General features: G+C 40.0%; 1 protein-coding gene across 1 annotated transcript in view; it reads right to left on the bottom strand.

Moving 5' to 3' along the window:
- The window catches only part of myom3 (myomesin 3), a 57,169-nt gene that overhangs the window by 19,454 nt on the left and 17,070 nt on the right, over nt 1–20,645 (bottom strand). The window contains exons 6-17 of the mRNA XM_044033275.1: nt 20,006–20,098; nt 19,669–19,757; nt 15,112–15,156; nt 11,793–11,930; nt 11,552–11,713; nt 10,095–10,236; nt 8,383–8,582; nt 6,172–6,225; nt 3,097–3,224; nt 1,465–1,648; nt 227–401; nt 14–135 (exon numbers count right to left, since the gene is read on the bottom strand). Coding sequence (XP_043889210.1) covers nt 14–135; nt 227–401; nt 1,465–1,648; nt 3,097–3,224; nt 6,172–6,225; nt 8,383–8,582; nt 10,095–10,236; nt 11,552–11,713; nt 11,793–11,930; nt 15,112–15,156; nt 19,669–19,757; nt 20,006–20,098 — 1,532 coding nt within the window. The remainder of the gene's footprint in view (nt 1–13; nt 136–226; nt 402–1,464; nt 1,649–3,096; nt 3,225–6,171; nt 6,226–8,382; nt 8,583–10,094; nt 10,237–11,551; nt 11,714–11,792; nt 11,931–15,111; nt 15,157–19,668; nt 19,758–20,005; nt 20,099–20,645) is intronic.

The following is a 20,645-nucleotide window of genomic DNA, read 5'->3' as shown; positions in this document are numbered from 1 at the left end:
CTGCTGCACTCACAAATAGCTGATTTGACGAGGATGGGCTGAGACTGCTCTGAGTATTTGCTGTTTCCTGCTTGGCTCACAGCCTTCACCCGAAACACATATTCTTTCCGTGTCTTGAGACCGTGGACGGTAAACCTGAGGTGGAGAGATGAAGTTTGAAAGATCTTTTAAGACGTCGGGAGAGTTGTAATATAAGTTAGCTTCAAACATGATCCGTCACAGTTACCTGGTTTTGGTTAGAGGCTTGTTGTTAACAGTTTTCCACTCGTGTTTGTCAGCCTCACTGTAGTACAGGTAGTATCCCAGAATGCTGTCTTTGTCTTTGGGCTCCTGCCACTGCAGCAGCACTGATGTGTCTGTGTCTCTGAAGGCCAACACGGAGTGAGGACAAGCTGGCACAGCTGATGGGAATCAAAAGAAAACAATCGACCATCAATGAAATTATGGAAATCAGGAGTGGAATTATGAAAGGTAAAGTTATTGAATACTTTGGCATATGATTAAAGGAGCAGTGGTGGGACCCAGCAACAGAAATGTTTATGAAAGTGAATGAATCTATGCTGCACAAGATCATTTCCTCTTCCATGGAGTCTGCCATGTTTATACAGTAGTTCAAAATGGAGAAATAAAACACTGATTTCATGTTTAGTTTTTTTTTTTGCTATCTGAGATAAAAAGTATCATCATTCCAAAAGTTGTTTGCAATATGCACCTTCACACCACGATGCCACTGAATCCTACACATGAGACATTTGAATGATTAGCACTACACTTTTCAATCAGTCTTTGACCTTTTTTTAGTATTGTGATATACTAAATATAGCTCTGTTTAATGCATGCTCATGAGGATACATATAGCCTGCATTGTGTACGTGTATGTGAGGCAAATACACATTCAGTGTTTTCACATCATCTATTTACATGAAAACTCCCCGCAGTGATCGTTTAAATAAGACAAAACAACTAGACTTTCAGTCCATTGGTCAGTTTCTATTTTGATATTCAATTATTTCAGTCATTTATAATAAACCCAAACATTTATATAAGGTTTAGAACCACTGATTTGACCAAACAGGCAATTTCAAACGTTTACTGTAGCGGTTATTTTTTAAACACCAACAGCAGAATTGTTTGTGACTCACAATTACAGTTTACATACCACGGCGATATTCATGTCACTTTAAAGGTACAGTTTGTAAGAATTAGTGACATCAAATGGAGAGACTGCAGATCGCTACAGATGGTGGACGCCTCTCTAAGTATGTCAAAAAACTATGGTGGCCTTCACGTGAAACGCACACAATGGCGGCCTTCATAAAGCAAGACCCTTGCATAAAGTACATCTAAGAGATTTATTCGAAAGCTATAAAAGCCAAATGATTTGTATTTAAAGACAACTTGATGTGTAATTGTCAAGTGCCAAGTCATGAATGGGTGGTAAATACCAAACACATTCCCTCTCACCTTGCGGCTTTCCCAAGGAGATTGGTCCACTCGGGTCAGAGGGGTCACTGACACCGTACTTGTTGATGGCGCGCACTCTGAAGCAGTACTGTTTGCCCTTGACCAGGTCAAACACTGGGAACCTGGGAGAGTTTACCACTATCTCCAGACTGGCCATCTCCCAGCTGTTTGTTCCTGCCAGTGACTGATGCAGAGTAAAAAACAACACAAATATGATTTCAAATGCAGCATCTACCGCAGGATATAAAGTATCACTCTGATAAGCGGCCGATTCAATCTCCCCAAGAGTGAAGTAGTGCAGAGTTGGTCACATATACCTCAATAAGTACATGATTTATTCTTATTCTGTGCTGCTCTGATCCTCAGATTGAGAGAGACAGAACATGTGCAGGTAGACTGGAGGACAGACACGTCAGGATAAAGCCAAACAAACGTAGAGGCAGCTCTGCCACCAGTGACTCATCTGGACACCTTGGTCAATATATACAATACAAAGTGTATATACTCCATTTCATATTCCATGTTTACCTCTATGTTGTGTTACCGTTACTCCCTGCACTCACTCCCTGTTTGAGGAAGAAAAGCTAACAACAGAGCCAGGCACGTCAGAGAGATCAGTGATTAAACAGTGCTTGCTCAAGGGTGAAAGGGATATTTGAATGTTCCTTTCATTATAATAGGGGGAGCGAAGCGGCAGACTTTAGTAATTTCAGATGCCTTTGACAGATTTGACAGTTTTATTAGCTCAGTAACTTATAGAAGTCCAATGAAAATCTATTTCCTGTGGCAATTTTCTGATTATTTGAGCTGGAGGCTGTAGTCTGTCATGATATTGGGGAGCTGAGACTTTATTGTTATATAGAATAGGTCATTCCCAACTCTGTGATACGTTGCAGGAAAACTTTTGTTATTGTGGCATCCTTTTGAACCTCATATCGAGTCCGAGGGGAAAAAAACAACCACACTTTCTCATATCTCTGTATTTTCTTTTACAGGATTTATGATTGAAATACAGCAGGGCAAATCAAAACCACAACACAGTCATCGACTTTAGATCTAGGTGATCTAGTAAAATCGATTTGTTCCAGCCTGTGAAATTTCATCAGAAGTATTTATTTTAACGAAAATACCATAAAATAACAGACTAACATGTCCTTCTTGCTCGTCGCTACTGGTTGTAAGCTTGCAAGGGCATGCGGGTGAGGGTTATGGTCACTGTCTGCATGGACACAGTCACTGACATGAAAAACCAGTAGCTGAGAGGTTAGGGCGTGTAGTTAGTTTCACATTAACTACACGCCCTAACCACTCAGCTATTAAACTAGTCCTTCACCCAATAGGTGAGTGATTAGGGTGTGTAGTTAGTGTGATACTAGTGTGGAAGTCAGGGTGTGTGAGTAATGCAACTTTAACAAAACAAAGAAGAGTGCATGACAGGGTGTTTGAAACCAGTTTCAAATCTCTGCAAGTGGATTTTTCTGATATGATGTCAAAATAAGAGTATGGGTCAAGTATAAACCTCAAAATAACATCAGAGGTCATTGGAGTTATGTAATACGGGTATTTGTGTGTGTGTGTGTGTGTTTGTGTCTGTAGAGAATACATAGTTCCTCTGTGGGAGGGAGGACTGACCCGCTCCACATAGAAGTTGAGCGGCTCCCTGCCTCTGGGTTCAGGCTCGGTCCAGCTCAGCACCACGTAGGTGTCGCTCACCTCGCAGGTGTGAACATTTGTGGGAGGGAGAGGAGCTTTAATCTGACCTGCGGAACCAAGAGAGGAAGAAATTGAGGAGGTGGAGAAACATCCACAAGGTCAGGGAGAATAAAAGCAGAGTCCAAAAAGTGCTGGCTGAGATATTGCATTTGCTAAAACCTTTGCATCAGGAATTTTCATGCTTTGTCTGCTGGATTTGAGTAAAAGTGTTGAGTAGGTAGAATTTAACTTATAATGCCCTATAATTTCACCTCCATTCCTCATTTGTTTTAAATAACAAATAAGGCTGGAGTCAGCACACTTTCAGCAACATTTCATGTCACGGACAGTGGAACAATTTGTGATTTAGTTCAACGTCTTGAGTTTTAGTTCCTCTCTTTCTCTCTCCTTTTGTTTCCCCTGAACTTGAACTGCAGTGCAGTGTGTAGAAGAGTGACAGGAGAGACACTGACATGGTAAAGCCAGTGAGTCTGTGTGTTGGTAATGAAGTTTATATTGTCGCACACCTGTGCCTCAGCACAATATCAAATAAAACTATTGTTTATCTCTTAAAAGGACAGTTTGTGTAGTCGTATAACGGCTCCATCTTCTTCTATTTTTAAATTCCCCGTGACATCAAAATGTCACCTTCATGCCTGTATACAACCCAATCATATCAAAACAGCCATTTTTCCAACATTATGGTTAGATTTTAGAGGTTGCTATGCCCCGTGCTTCGAGATTTTAGATGACTCATCTTGTACTCGGGGTAGTATTCTAATTTCCATGCAATAAAGCGCTTTATGATTCTTGCATTGCCCCACCCTGCTCCAACCGAACGTACCATTCAGATGCATTAACTCCATCACGGGGGGGAGCCCATTACCGCAGGAAGGGGGGCGCTGCAGCCTTAGCCTAGTGTCTTACGGTGTCAGCTCCCCCTAGAGTATTGTAGTATAGTATGTAGCATAGGACACACCAACAGTGGAAATGTGAACACTATAGCTTTTAATCAGCACTGGGGATATGAGCTGCTTGCATCAAAGTCTTATCACAATAGCTTTTCTTTCTTTTTCTTTTTCAATCTACCAGCAGCCTCCTGTGGTCTGCACCACCTGAGATACAATGTGAGTTAATCAACCATCTGCGATGCTCAGACTGTGCATAAAATACACAACCACAGTTTTCACCTCACCTACTGCTGCTTCAGCTGAGAATCAAAATAAGCAGCAAAGTTAAAGCTACGTGTCGTCTTGAACGTAACACAGCAGTCATTTGTATCGTAGCAGGACACTGCTGTGAGACTGTGCTCTCCTGTTTCACCAGCATCAACCTCTTGGTGCTTCAAACCTGACTCGCCTCGTCACGTCTCTACACGGTTTGTCATCACTGCACAGTGCCATGAATCACATGCGACACACACACAGACCAGTGACTTGTAAAGCAGTTGTTTTCAGTGTAACTGAATCATTAGAATCAATTAATCAAAACTATTTTCTATTGTTCAGTACGTCCTCCATGACCAGAGCACAGACTCCGTCTGACACAGTCACTGGACTGAAATACAGCGGCAGGGTTTGTGATGCCGGTCGCGATCACTAAATACATCAAACTCCTCTGTTAAATACTGAGATTTTGGTGAGACTTTTTAACTGATCTACAGTTCAGCATTGGTCGGCTTGGACGTCTTGCTCATGCCTCTTCCTGGAACGGCACTCTGACCAATCAGTGGCCGGCAGGCTGACAACGTCACGCATTGTGACGCCTCAGGTGAGGCGCGCCGTGCTAGTGGAAAAGGGGCTTTAAGCTTTTCTTTTTTTCAGCTCTGTTTTTTATTTACATTTTTTTAATTCTCCATATTGTCTCTCTTGTTTTTCACTTAGTTACTGGCTGTTCTACTGAGCAGTTGTACATACTCATTCTTTTGGCGGCAAGATCACTATTCCAGCATCGGTAACAACTGTAAGTAAGAAATTGCCTTGGGTCATCTGTCATGTATGAAGTGCATGCATCTGTCTCTGCTCCTCAGAGACAGATGACAGACAGCTGCAATTGACCTGGGAATGAGACTCAGAAATCAACAGTTTTTCCTGTGATCCTGTCAAATAGAGCTTTATCTGTGATCAGGAGTATAAAAAAAATCTCATCATTAAAAGGCAACAACATGAGATTGCTCATGATAGGTGACTAAGATCAATTCAATTCAAATATTCATCCATTTTATATTGGCTACTAGGGCAAAAACACTCACAAAAACCAGCACAACAACAAAGCACTGGCAAGCAGAACAAGAAAAACGTTTTTCTGCATTGAAGTGTTTCCTTTTTTCTCTCAGTTAAATCCAATGTTTGAAACACATCTTAAATTTATTTATTTTATTACAATAAAAGTACTACAAATATGTGTGTATGTAGATGTGTGCATAATATCACCTGCACATAGAAAGATACAGTAGATAGATAGATAGATAGATACAGTAGATAGATAGATAGATAAATAGATAGATAGACAGATAGATAGATAGATAGTTTTGCTTGTATAAATATTTAAAAGCTTGTTTGTCAGTCAAAACCTTAAAAATGAAAACATCCCTATTTTCTGGTTTCCTTCTCCAACACATATTCCTGCTATTTTATCTCCCCCTGACTGTGAGTTACATCATCAAAGTAATCGTCCCTCTTCACACGCGTTCACATCAACCCCCCGAGCCATTAAGTGCATTTACCAGGATACCACCAGGGACTGTTCATTCGTTTTCATTCATCTCTGAAAATGGAACAAATGCTTATCGCCTCAGCCATTACAATTAAATCAGCTCATAGTTAAATATAATATGAAGATGCATTAAGCCCTGAGCCTGAGGCAACCTACAGGCACAGCACACCATGTACCATACATACATAGATGCTGTTTCACACCAGGGAGTGGAAATGTTCAGATGGCATTTTTTATGACAAAATTCACTGAAACAATAATAAAAAACCAACAACACAAAAAGCAGCCTCTGTCTCTCACCTTCCAGATCATCTTTTGTAATGGTGATGGTCCTTCCTCTGCCCACCTTGACCACTGAGATGGAGAGAATGGGAAGGACAGAGAGGGAAAAAGTGGGGGTTATATGTGAGCCCATGATAACACTGTTAGTGTAAATGTTAGAGGAGCAGTGTGTGTGTGTGTGAGAGAGAGAGACAGAGAGAGAGCGAGAGAGAGAGAGAGAGAGAGATGGAGAGCAGGCCAGAGGCAAGTCAACCTTCTGCCTGTCCTTCATCTGTGTTTAATGATCCACAGCATCTGACCAGAGCCCATCTGTCCTCCCTGTTACACACACTCACAGTCCTTCACACTCACACACACACACTCACACTCAGCAATTGACATTAGCTCTCCTTGAATTGTTCCCTTCCCTCTAGTATGTTAAGTATTAAGAAAGTATTTAAGAAAACCTATTGCCTTAAAGGTAATCCTGCAGTGGTCTGATGCACTGGCAACAGCAGGAGAACAATCTGAATACATGAAACTGTGAATGATGCAGGTGTCACTGATGCTATGTTCTGCACTGTTGCCAGATTTAAAAGCAAATGAAGAATGAAGCTTGTTGGAATGGTGAGTTCATCAGAGATGTCCACCTCTGATGTCAAGACAGCAAATAAGAGAGAATCATTTCAGTGAAATGATAGTAGAGTTTTGCAGACATATATATGCAAATACAGGTTGCATAAATATAATGAATTTAAATGTCATGTAGTCAGAGCACCTTGTTTTCAGTTCAAAATGTCATCACAACACTTTTTTCTTCTTATTTCAAACATTTTTTCCCTCAAAAAGGGCTCAAGGCAAAGAAAGGAGGTGATGATGAGTTGGGTACAGATGCTAGACGTCAAACCCTCCGAGTATCTTTCTGTCATAACCTGCACTGACACTAGAGATGTCACTATCTCAACTTTCTCTGGAGGCACACAACATTTTCACAAATGCCAGTTATTTTTCATTCGCTCATTTTCCAACAAAAAGAGTGATGGTTCAGGGTTTTTTTTTGTGTAGTTGTATGACGTTCTGACACATAGTCAGCACTTAGCAACAAGACGCCGGCAACCATCGCCAGACACCGACACTCACTCTCCCTGAGAACATGGCTGCCAGTGACATACAGTATAAGTAAAACTATAAAATATAGCCATCCAAGGCTCATCCACTAAATATAGACGTTTTTGCACTGCCCAGTTCCTGCACGGCTCGACTTTTTTTGGGCTTTTCCATTAGGGATAATACCTGGTAACTTTTTTGGTACCTGCTCTGATGAGGTTCCAAGCGAGCTGAGCTGATACTATGTGTGACATCGTCAGAGTGCTGTCCACTGATTGGTCAGTGTCTTGGATTCTGAAGTCATGAGCACGGCGTCTGATACAAGAACCAAAGTGAACAATGCCGAACTGTAGATCAGTTAAAAGACATGCGTTCATCTCCATCATTTAGCAAGGCAATGTCTTGTCTTTAACAGAGTAGTTTGGCGTATTTAGCGTCAGCATTGTTGAAAGCTGCAATCGCAAGCGGTGAGCCGCATCACGCCACGCCCACGTTTAGGAGGTACTATGAAGTAGGGAGAAACCTGTCTAGTCGTGCTGTACAGTGGAAAAGTGTCATATGTTTGCTGCTTTATGACTTTATGAAAACGCTAACTCCTCCAGTTTATTAATGAGAAAATTAACAAATTTACACCATGGCACCCAGGAGTTGTTCATCCACTGCTGCCTCCATCATTAAGTTCAAATATGTTAACTTATTCTTTCTCAGTTGTGGCAATCCTTTGTTCAGGGTCATCTAAGTGACCCAAACTTACCACATGAGGCAGTGGCAGACCAGCAGCTCCTGTGTTTACACAGTGAATCCCATTTCAGTGGCAAGATAAAGCAGCAAACATATTCTAAAGGTATTAAAGACTTATGCTCGCTTACATTTTATGAGGAGAGACTTTGGTTCAGTGGCTAAAAGTCTGTATTTTGTGTTCTTTTGTGTTCAAGCTGGTTCCCAGAGCAGCGGATGCACCTTCTACAACCACATGTCAAAAAACCTGAACTATCACCTTTGGTTTCTCACCACTAATGAACTGAAGCAAACAGGTCATGTTTGTTCCTCTTTAAATATTTACATCTAAGTTTCTTTGTGGTGATGTAAAGCAACTTGTTTATAATGTTTTTTTTTTAAACATCAGTGCATGCGAGGTGTTACCTGTGGTCCTGGTGTGGTCCTGGGGGTCTGCAGTGAGGACGGGCTCTGTGGCCTTGGACGGACGTCCCGCTCCAGCTTTATTTACAGCATGCACTCTGAACTGGTACCAAACTCCTTCCTTGAGTCCAAACACTGGGTAGTGACAAGTTTTCTGAATATGCACGTTGCAGCGCACCCACTCGCCTTGACCTAGAGCAAATCTGGCAACGAGAGCAAAGGAAAAACCACAAATCGATCCTTCACATGCAACATTTATGCAATAACAAAGGAAGAAAGAGGACAACTGAATAAGAGGTAAGCAAAGAACCACATTCATGAAGTGTGACCATTTTATGTGCACTCTGCATGGTGCAGCATTATCAAAGCAATTGTAAAACACTTTAGCCTGCACAACAACACATCATGGTCAGTAAATACCCCACCAAGGCCTGTTATTGTGACCAGATTATACAACGTCGATAACAAACTGCTGCCTCTCGCGGTAAACAAAGAGAGAAAACAGTGCACTTCTCTAAGAATAAGGGGTTGCTAGGGAACTGAGAGGTAGCTTACGTTTGCCTTTACTCACCCTGTAACCAATTACATTTTGGAATAAGAGAAGGAAAAACACAAAACTACTACAAAACTGAATGCCATTAACAAACACCTCTGGGTAAAGATGGACATGTGCACTTACATGAAGACACTCACACATAAACCCATGTACAGGATGATCCTGATTGATTGGTGTGTGGTGGTGATAAGTGCAGCACCTGTTCTCCTGCGAGAGTCTTTGACTCTGCTGTTAACACAGTGCTAAAGGCTGATAATTACCATGTACACCATCCATCTAGTGCAAACGCTGCCAAATGAATATTACACCACCGCTGGTCACCAACATCGCCATCTTTATCTGCCCTAATCCAATTTCCTCCCCAGCAGCGTGCAAGATTAAGCTGCAAATGTGTAGTCTTACAGTATAGGTCGGTTGTTGACTTACACTGCAGGAAATTGCCTCTCCGTCCAGTCTACAGTAAGGCTTTTTTTTATGAGACGAAATCAATGTGCTCTCACTTTAAGAGATACCATCTTTTTACAGAATATACTTAGTGAGACGAACCAACAACAGGTTTGATTGAAAACTTTGTTTCTACAGTAATATTTATGGAAAACAAATCCCCTACAAGTGGGTGTAATTTTAGTCCATCATGATAAAATCATAGTTTTATAATTCACTTTATAATTATTTGGAAGGACAGTACAGTTGTTCAATTCATTAATTAGTTGACCAACATTATCTGATTGTGACTCTAGCCAAGGCAGTGATGAAAAAGAAAGAGTATTTTAAAAAACAAAACAAATTGACCATGATTTGACAATATGTTTATGAATTAATCATTTTCAAAGTGTTTTATTATTTTATTTTAGAAATAAAATGTTCACCTGGGAGGATTTGTTTATAAATATCTATGAGCATGAATATAGGCGATGAGCGAAATGTCTTATTTGATCTCAGCTTGGACAAATTTCTATCATCATTTCTAAGTATTTTTGACATTTAATACACAAAACAATAGTCAAATAACCATGAACACAATCTGTGGATCGATTGATTACAAAGTAATCAATTTCATATAGTTGTGATTCAAATCAATAAACTTGATGCTTGAATAACTATGTCCATTTTCTTTCATATGATCAGGTACCACTTTTTTAATGATACTAATCCTTACCTCTCTACAAAGTAACCCTCCACAGGGGAGTCCCCATCAGCACTGGGGGGCTGCCAGGTGAGGAAGACGTAGTCCTTGTTGACGTCAGACACGTGCACTGCCAGAGGAGACGCAGGACCTCCAACCACTGCAGCTGAAGCATCTGAGGACGGAGGACTCGAGGTTAACTCACGGAGGAGTCAAAATCGAGGGGCGATTAAGATGTAGAAGGAAGGGCGATGATACCAGAGAGCAAAAGGTAATGGATGAGGGGAAGTAGACGGAGTAACAGAAGGACTTCAGCAAAAACAAATCAGCCTTTCAAATGTAAACAAACCATCGACTAAATGAATAATCATCCATCCTCTACCGCTTTATCGTCGCAGGGGAGCTGCACCAATCTCCAAATGAATAATCCATACATAATATTGTATTTAATTGCTTCAGATTGTGTTAATGAACTTATATGCACTGTGGTACTTTCTGCATTCATTTTACATAAAGCATGTGTGTTTGGTTGGTGTGTAGCTGTGCACTTCATCCTGCAGAATGACTCTGATCACACTGAGCAGTGACTGAGGGAAATTTACGAGTAAGCACTTCTTTGGTACTGAGACACATATTTCTTCATCCCCAACATTCTTCCAAAGACGTTCAAGCCACACACTAAATGTTTGATGAGTCGAGTGGACATTTTTCTGTGCTATATGTGCAAGTAGCAAACAAGGTATACTGCAGAGCAGCTTGACTGATGGTGCAATTTCCCTGCATCAATTAAGGAAGTTTGCTGACAGGAAAAAACTGTTTGGAGTTAAGGTTGAGTTAAGGCATTTCTATATAAAAGGTCTCACCCAATCACTTCTTTATAAACAATAAATTGAACATTTCCGAGTGAAGAAAATACTTTTAGTTTCTGAGAAGTTTGTGGTGTGATCTGGACACACACACACACACACACACACACACGTTTCTATATCTTAGTGAGGACACCTCATAGACATAATGCATTCCCTAGCCCCTTACCCTAACCTCGCTCATCACAACAAAGTGACTATCCCTAACCATTAACCTAAACCAAATTCTGAAAAAGGCCCTTAAAGTTGTGGGGCCCAGACAAAATGTCCCCACAAGGTCAAAATACTACTAACAACTCCCTTGTGAGCTATATGTAAAGAACACTGTGATCGTCCGCTGCTGGCATATTGGAGGTTCCCCTCAACAGTCGAAAGATAATTGGGGATGCTGCCTTTGTTACTTACGTCCGTAAACTTTGGAACACACTACCCTTCGATATCAGGGTATCAGATATTTTTAAATGAAGACTTAAATCCTATCTTTTCCTTTTTATTCCACCCTGTGTTGTGATTTATTTTTTAGTTTACCACAGGTTGTGGCCTTTTCCTATATTATTCCATCCTGTGTTGTATTTTACTGTTTTAATGCTTTTAAAATTGTACACCCACAATGCTGTTCCTCACCTTTGACATAGACAAAAGCACTGTGTTCCTGGGTAACGTCAAAGGTCTTCAACCGAATGGTGTATACACCTTCATGCTCTTTGTGGGCAGGCCTTAAAGTGAAAGAAGCGTTGTTGTCAACTGTGTGTATGTCCACAGTGCTGGACTGATGCAGCTGTTTACCTGGAAAATCAGAAGAGAAAAAAAATAACTATTTACATGACAAGAAAACCACACAGTTATCTTTGGTCATATTATTTACCATCTCTGAACCAACTGACATCCTGAAAAGGCAGCAGAGCTGAGGTGAAGAAGCACTGCAGGGTGAGGCTGTCACCTTCCCTCACCCATGTTGGAGGGAAGCAAGTGTCAAAGTAGACTTCCTGCCCCATTTTCAGCCCTGAAAGAGAAGTTAGGAAATGATATAAAGATGAAAAAGAAAGAAAATAAAAGCAGGAAATGTATTTGGAAATTCATTACAGGATGTATACAATACATATGTAACATTACTTGTATACTGCGTATGCTGAGTGAGCATACGTGAGTATACACCAGCAGAGCAGGTGTAGAGCTTGCAGAGCTTGTAAAAGCTCTGTTCATGGGCTCTTCTCTGTGTTTTCAGTCCTACTCCAACCAGTTTGCAGCAGTTTCGCTTTACTAGTGTAGTGTTACTGTTGTCTTTGTCTGTGCTGACATAAAACAAATCACTTCCTGTCTGCAGCTAACAAATGTTGCCAGGCGAATGCCATGAGATCTAAATACTGGGGGACACAGAGAAAGTTGTGTGGAGCTAATAGGCTAAATCAGCATTGTGTGAACTTATTTGACAGTATTTATAATTTAACAGACAATGATTTATATTAAAAAAAAAGACACACTACAGTTTTAACTAACACATACAAACAAGGCCTGTCCTACAAGTTGAATTGTTTATATTAGGGGATAGAGGAAAAATGAAGGGTCAAGAAAATAATTAACATACGAGCACGTATTCATTTTCCACAGTGGAAGCCTGCAGGGCACAGATAGAACTGATATGGAAAAAGTAAGCCCACTAAAGGCGCAGCTGTACTACTTCACTCCAGACGGTTGTAATGTTGGCTAAAAGTTGCAGTATAAAACTGAGCAGAACTCCTTTGGTACACTACGGTAAGAAACATGGCAGGTAAAGAGGAGAGGATGAGCAAGCACAGGATGTGGAGGCAAATGTAAGCCGAAGTCAGTGTGCGTGATTGATTAAGTATACTTTTTTGTATGTATGTAATAAAAATAGAATTGTAATCATTTCCCCGAGAAATGCTACCAAACTTGGTCAATAATCTCTCATTAGTCGCCGATGTCGCTGTACCACGGTGTCCGTTTGAGCTGAGGTCATTGTCATCTTCAAGCTATGGCAGTAACAAGCTCGTCCTTACTCAGTGTCTTCAGTGACAGGAAGCGAAAAGGAGCCAAGCAAAGCATAGAGGCTTAATTAGCTGAAGAGTCCATCTTAGACAGACTGACAAGTCCCTCTGCTACAGTGCACAGAGACAAAGGACAGTCAGGAGAGCCATCTCCCTGGAAGAAACAACAGAGGACAGCAAAAAAAGCTGAAGATGTGACAATGTTGTTTTTGAAAGTGAACAATTCCTTTTTTTCCTACAGCTATAATTCACCCACTTGTCAAAGCACTGAAGCAATGCGGTCTGTAAGTGAGACGTATGTGCGCCACGAGGTCCTGTCAAATCCTATTGTCAGGGATGAATGTGAGGGACTGTGACATGTTTCTTATAATAATCTTGTTCTGCTTATCAGTCTGAGCTTCCACAGGAATGTGTGTGGCTTTATTGAAACACACCGCTTAGATGTGCCTCCCTCAGCACAACAGCGATGATTATAAATTCACCACAGTTGTGCTTTTGTTTATTGAGTGATTCGCGTCAGAAAATATAATCTGCTGTATGTGAGATAATAAAATATCAGAGACAGAGAAAACAGCACGCAATACCTCAGTCAACACTGACGCCGGTACAAGCTGACAGAGTGAAATCGAAAATGTCGCCGACTTTATTTCTGTGTGTGCGGTGAATATGTTGGCTGGTGCCTTCATAGCACTTCAACAACAGTGCAGTCCAAAAATGTGGGTGTTTACATAAAGGTGACTGTGCTGGGTAAAGAAGAAGTGACATCTAATGGTGAGACTGCAAGTGGACGACTTATCCACTCACCGCTCCCTTTCTCAAGCATGTCAGGAAACTATGGTGACCTTTGCATAGCAGAAAGGATGTGCACAGACTCTTCTTTGCCTGTGTAGTAAGCTTCCATTTAAAGAATGCAAAACACACTCCAGCTGGTTAGAGTGCTCGGGTTGCTGTAGAAGATGCACCTGCTGAAAAATCAAGGTCTTTGCTACATGTAAAGTACACGTAAAATGCTTAAAGCCACAGAAAATGAGTAGTTTTTATTTTAAAGCTATTTAAAATTGTGATGTATGTTTTGTATGAATTGTATGTTTAATTCCTGTTGATTTCTTAAAACGTTACTGTTTTTATTGTGAGGCTGTATGCTAGGCTATGCTCTGCAACACTGTACCAGTTTCAATTTGTAATTGGAAATAATTCACATATTAATTTCTAATCTTTAAATTATTCCAAGTGAAATGCCTGAGAGAAAACAGAGAACCCTGGGCTGTAATGTATATAAATATAAACCGGAACACATCATAATAAGACCAGGAGGTAATGTAAAGGTTTGCTCTTTTTTCTACCTGTTGTTGCATATTATAGAAATGAAGTTTTGCTCAGCTCAAATAATTATTTTATTGTGTTATTTAAAAAGCAAGGCTATAGTAAAAGGTATAAATTATTCTTGGTTTAAATTAGGAAGCAGTCACAGTTCCGAGACAATATACTTGGCCAAAGTATTGCACTGTCAAAAGGAATCAGTGCTGACTGCTGATAGGGGCATGGGCAGCGGGCTTCATGCTTTACTGACCACAAACCCCTGAGATTCTGGGACACTAGCACAACATCACCTCCTGCCTGGATTGTTTTTTCTTTCCTGTTGAAAGCAGTGTTTAAGTATAGATTAAAAGCAGCATAGCTCCCATATCACCGTGCACAGTAAGCATGATCTGACACCAAGCAAGGTCTGCCTGAAAATGTACTCATCCATATACATGTTGGTGGATAATCTAGGCCAAAGTGTGCCTCAGCCAATATAAGTAGCTCCATAGCTTGGAGCAAAACGGAATAAATCCCCTGCTGTCCCAGGAATGAAATATACATGACTGTCAGGTCTGCTCATTTGGAGGCAAGTATTTCCATTGCTACAGCAACTGTCCTCTACATTACTTACATTCTCACATCTGTGCACCCACACGGAAACAGAAACACCGCTGACAAACAAAAACCTTTAATCCACTGCTCATTCTCGGTTTCACCCATATTTTTCTTTACGAGGTTCAGTGTGAGCGGCGTGTCGTGTCACAATCTTCAAAGCCTTCCAGCCCACTCTCATTTACTGGTGGAGGGAAGAACTTCAAAGGTTGGCAGAGAAAATGAAAGCGGACAGTTTTCATTAGGCCCTGGCGTGAAACTTACCGGGTGTCTGCCAGCTCTCTGAACCGGCCGCGGCTCCTTGATATGCTGAATAGCAGAGTGACACAGCCCATCACAATGGAGAAAGGCAGGGAGGGCCAGAGATGGAGACAGAAACAGAGAATGATATAGTGAAACCAGAGGAGATGAAGAGACACAGCAGACAAAATAAAAACCTGGCAATGTCACAATTATGCAGATCACATCTGATACGGCCTTAAATTTATTTTTAACAACCAAAAAAAAAAAGCCTGTGAAATATAGATGGCAAGGAAAAGCCTTGACATGTCTCATTAAAAGCTATGACCACTGAACTGATATATAGTGCTAGGAAGCGAGAGACGGAGAGCTTTCAAGAAAGAGTGTGCCAGTTAACGAGTCCAGAGGAGAAAAAAAATCCACATTATCATTATGAATCTGTCTGTTACTGAGCTGTAAGGCCATGATGCTCGCTGTAACAGTTATTAGTCACCACTGCGCCGACTGCCCTCATTGTGATTCATTATGCATGAGTGCTGCAATGGGATCTGTCTGTCGTTCCTCATCATTTCAGTGGTGTTGATTGTCAGATATCACCTTTATATTTTTTTGCCAACTAAAAACAGCAAATAGCATTCAAATTAAAAAGCATCACTTTCTTTAAAAAACAGAAAATATACGTCTTACTTGACTAATAACATGATTTGGAATTTTACTAACTAACACACACAGTAATATAACTTTAATGCTCTACATGGGGATTTGTGACCAAGTTTTAAACCGATCAGAAGATGTAGAATTAGAAAAATAAACAGTTCCTTTCTTACTTGCTGAAATACTGGCACATACTTTTTATGCTGATTCTTTCACCTATAATGTGAAAAAGTGATTGTCCGATCTTGACTGCTTGGTCATTGGCACAGAGTCGAAGCCGCTCAGCAGCTTTGAACTCCAGCCAAACAAATATTGTCAGGATTAAGAGATGCCTTTGTCGTGTTAGGACACAGACGCTGGCACAGTGGTAACCCACACAGGTTCTGCCACATCTCTTTGCAAAATCAATTTATTCAGCGTTTGACAGCCTTAGCAACAGCCACTCTCATTAAATATGTCACACCTTGTGTGTGACATAGCAAATTCTACCCCCTTCATGTCCATAAAAGATAAATCATTGGTGTGGTTTAGCAGTGGTGCTATGAAAACCAACGTTTACAGACAAATACAGTACAATAATATGTGCTTACAACTACACGTGATCTGGTGTATTCAATCAGTTTATATGTTTAAACCCATATATTTAGGAAATATTATGCCCATTATTGTGACTATATGGGGATCTTGTGTCATTATTATGATAATTATTATAATAAAAAAGTTATAATGATTGCCTGAATTCATTAAACAATATTAGATCCAGACATTTTTTGGTTCTATTGTGAAAGGCTCAGCACATGATTGTCATCATTTGTCAATAACCACCCGTGTAACACAATAAAATCTTAATAGATATATAGTGTGTTTTACACTTTCAGAGGATACAGCCCTGTTGTCGGTGTGTCAAGTAAACGCCCATGGTTGATCTTGGTGAATAAAAACAATAGAACATTATTTGTGTGCCATGTCCTTCATCTGAAAACGGACTCTGCCAGGCAATACTATCAGACCCGACAGAGTGTTTGTGTGTACACACCTGCAGAGCAGGGGCGAGCGGGGACATGAAGCATCCTTGCATATTACTGGGTTTTCTGAGCAGTAGAATCCACTTCTGAATTTATATTGTGTACACTATATACTTTGCGGTTTGCAGTTACAAGCTCAGTTGCTGTTCCTTCTGTCCATCTTGACTTTTTCTTTGTAAAATGTGTTAGTTTTAATTAATTTTATAAGAGCAGGTTGGCTAGTTTCAAATTTCTTGTAAATGCTTAGTTAGGTTTTGTTAATTATAATAACCTTGCTGAGGAACACAGAGAGAGAGTGGTGTGGAGCTGACAGGCTTTATCAACATTACAGGTTTAAGACTTATCACATAATTTTTTTTTATTGTTGGCACTTGTTTAATTTATCTTATTTATTGAACATTGTTGACATCAATGCTTTAGTAATTTAACTTGCATTAATGGCCTGTATTAATTGCATTAGGTGCTATAAAACATTAATATTATTATTATTATTAGGGAGTATTTCTCCTATGAACAATATTATCTTTAATAAAAAATGGTATATTCTTACATTCCTCTGTTGATACTGCGATAATATAAATGATTGTTCTCTCAGGAGTGTTGCTCATTCCATGACTGTGGATTTTAAAACAGTTTGCTTGTAACCCACACACTATGAACTGTGGATAATTCTCTTTTTTTTTTGCCAACATTCTTTTTATTGTTTTTCACAACATAAAGAAATACAATCACATGTATTGAACAAACATGTCAACCGCACCCCATCCCATCCCAATTGTTCCAATTTTTGGTTGGGGAACTAAATAGTTATAGTCCATTATATAGGCGTAAACAACAACAAAAAACAACAAACATTACTGTATAATTGAATATTACAGAGGGCCACCGTTCACACGTCTCCAGGTTCTTCCATCACATGTGGCAAATCTGTTCGTGATATATAAGAAATAAAAGGGTCCCAGATGTGATGGAAATGATGCTCTTGTTGTTTTAGTGTGAAGGTGATTTTCTCTAAGGGCAGAGTGGTAGATAGCTCAGTAAACCACCTGCTGATTCCTGGTCTTCTGGTATTTTTCCAGGATAGAGCTATTATTCTTTTTGCAATTAATATACTCAAATCTATAAATAATCGTTTATTTTTTTTTATTTTCAAATTCTCTGGGTACAAACCTAATATAAACAGCTGTGGGATTAAAGGATAATTCTCTTTTGGCAAAGTAAGCAGAAATGCCCACTCAAGGTAAGTGGGCATAAAGAGCACAGAAAGTCAGTTTGAGAGACTTCACACACACACACACACACACACACGATTTGGGACTGAGTGACCTTGAACGCACCTCAGTCTGTGAGCGTGTGAGTGGAATTGGACGGATGTCACGTGGACAGCGTATACTGGCCTCTACACCAATGATAATTAAATGGTGTCAAGAGAAGGGAACTTGCAACGTAAAGTTTCTACTTTATAACTCTGAATTCGATCCAAATTGTGGACTCACTCAGATGGAGGACGCAGGAGTGAGTTCAGATGGTGACGCACCTGTGAGGAGCGACACTTAAACGGCTAATTAACGGCGGACAGGTGCAGCTTGTTAACTGCTGCCCGCCGCCTTGTTCCCACCGGATTCTCGCCTGCGTGTTTGTATTCAAAGGCTGTTTTTAAGCATTTTGACTAAAGTTGACATCACTCACGTGGGACAATGAGAGGACAGAGACACACACACGCTGGATTATACTGCTGTGGAAAGACTTTGACTGAAACATCGTGGTTGACAGCTGCTTACAACTGGCTTTCAAAGACGGGCCTTAACCTGACAAAGCTGGAGGATACCACAGCATCCAAAGACGTCAGCAAATGGTGAGTGAAGCCCTTTTGTTTGTTTGTTTGTTTGTTTGTTTGTTATCTTTGGCTTTGCTGTGATTGTGTTGCTGCAGCAACATTTGTGCATATGTCACGTCTGTATAAGGTGTTGCTGTGACATGGTGTTGAATTGTGGATGTGATGGTGGCTCACAGACCGTTGGACGTGTGTTTTGGTCTGTGTTGTTGTGCTGCTGTGTCTTTAGTTGTATAATATGATGTTTTTGTCACTTTACAGCCTCTGTATTTTCTAAGTGTGTCCACAATGGTCGTGCAGATGTCTCATGTGTGCGATTTATCCAGTGAGACTTTGAATTTGCAGATAACCTTCACATATTTTTGCACAAACCAAAGATCTGTTTACTGTTGTAGATCAGAACATAATATGGACTTATAAGGAAAATGATAGATAGAAAATAGATGGTTGCTTCACCAGGTGATAACGTTACAATTCATCATTGCTGCCCTAGCTTCTGTATTCATAAATACTTCAAATGTAACTGGTGTTTATCAGGAGTCACGTTTCATGCCAGTGCTGCTGCTCTACGTGAATCAGATGCTGATCACTGAATATAAAATATGCCCACACTATAAGGTCCAGAGTGTTTATAGTCAACTCCTCAGAAATGCACTTTAAATCCAGTTTTGCTTTCCTAAGCGCTGGCAGCTTGAGTATTTCTATCAGTGCAGCTAACACAAGAGGAACCTTTTTGTTATTTTACTGGAAGGAGACATTCATGTGACCTTATTGTGTAACACAAGCTATCAAAACTTGATTTATATTACTAATAATACATGCTTACAAAATAACTATTTAAGCTGAATTATCTTTTTAATGCGTGAACAATTAAGTCTATACAACAACTGTCATCAGTATGTGACGTTTTTACTTTTTCATTGGATCAGTTATGGTCACTCTCAACAACACAAATTTAATGTGTGAAACTGAAAACCCTTGAAAGTCATTTGCGTAACTGCTCTCTTTATGATCAATAATGCTTTTCCAGCAAAGTGAAGCCAATATGACACAATAAACTCTACTCACATTTGACCACTAATGTTGCAAAGGTTGTAGCTTCACCCAGAAAATTCTTGGCCACCACTTTATACTTGCCAGCATCATCGGGAGAGCACCTTGGCAGAGGATACAGTGTTTAGTATTTACTAGTATTTGTGTTGCACTAAACCACTATTATGTCAGATTACCACCAAGATTACATGACGGATAAAACATGAAAACTGCATATATATTTAGTTTTACATGCTCATACTGGATATAGTACATACTTTATTTTATAATTTTCTTACTTCACTCACACCATACTGTGTTCTGTACAAATGTTCTAAGCCTGAATCGTGGAATTGAGCTTGAGCTTATCTACCTTCTGATCTCCAGTGAGTTAAGACCGTATTTTTGTTGAAGGCTGTAATTCCATGGTTGGTCAGACATTCTCAGTGGAACTCCGTCTTTGTACCTGTTGTTTTTTTTGTTTTTTTTTGGAATGATAACACAAAAGCAATCAATTGATTAGACTTGGATGTTTATGTGCTTGCCCACTTATTACTCTACTATATACTGTTTTGTCACAACACAAACATTAGTCAATCTCTCATTGTGCCATTTTGGGGGCAGGTGTTAGCAGGTTGATCTCACATCTGGTGTTAAAACCCATGAGCTACAGGTTATCAGAATTTCAGCTCCATGAATACTGAACACACAATCTCTGTAGCTCAACTATAAAGGACAGACGCATTGCCTGAAACATGTCGTTTTTTAGGCCGATATATCATGTCATTAATGCTAGAATATAATTTTATATATTATTGCTATCCATGAATTTGCAAATGTACTATTTTACAATTTGGTGACAATCTCAGTTGGCGTAGGACAAAAGGTGGGGAACACCCTGTATATGGTTTGAATGTTTGTTTGTTTTTTAAGTAAATATTGCTTTATATTCATCATTAAAACTGAATAATTGTGGTTTGTGGACAAAACAAAACATATCTGAACATCATCAT

This window comes from Solea senegalensis, linkage group LG9 (assembly GCF_019176455.1).
Source record: "Solea senegalensis isolate Sse05_10M linkage group LG9, IFAPA_SoseM_1, whole genome shotgun sequence".
NCBI classification, from domain to species: domain Eukaryota; kingdom Metazoa; phylum Chordata; class Actinopteri; order Pleuronectiformes; family Soleidae; genus Solea; species Solea senegalensis.
The sequence above is the reverse complement of the archived record's forward strand: the minus strand, read 5'-3'. Positions and strand labels throughout refer to the sequence as shown.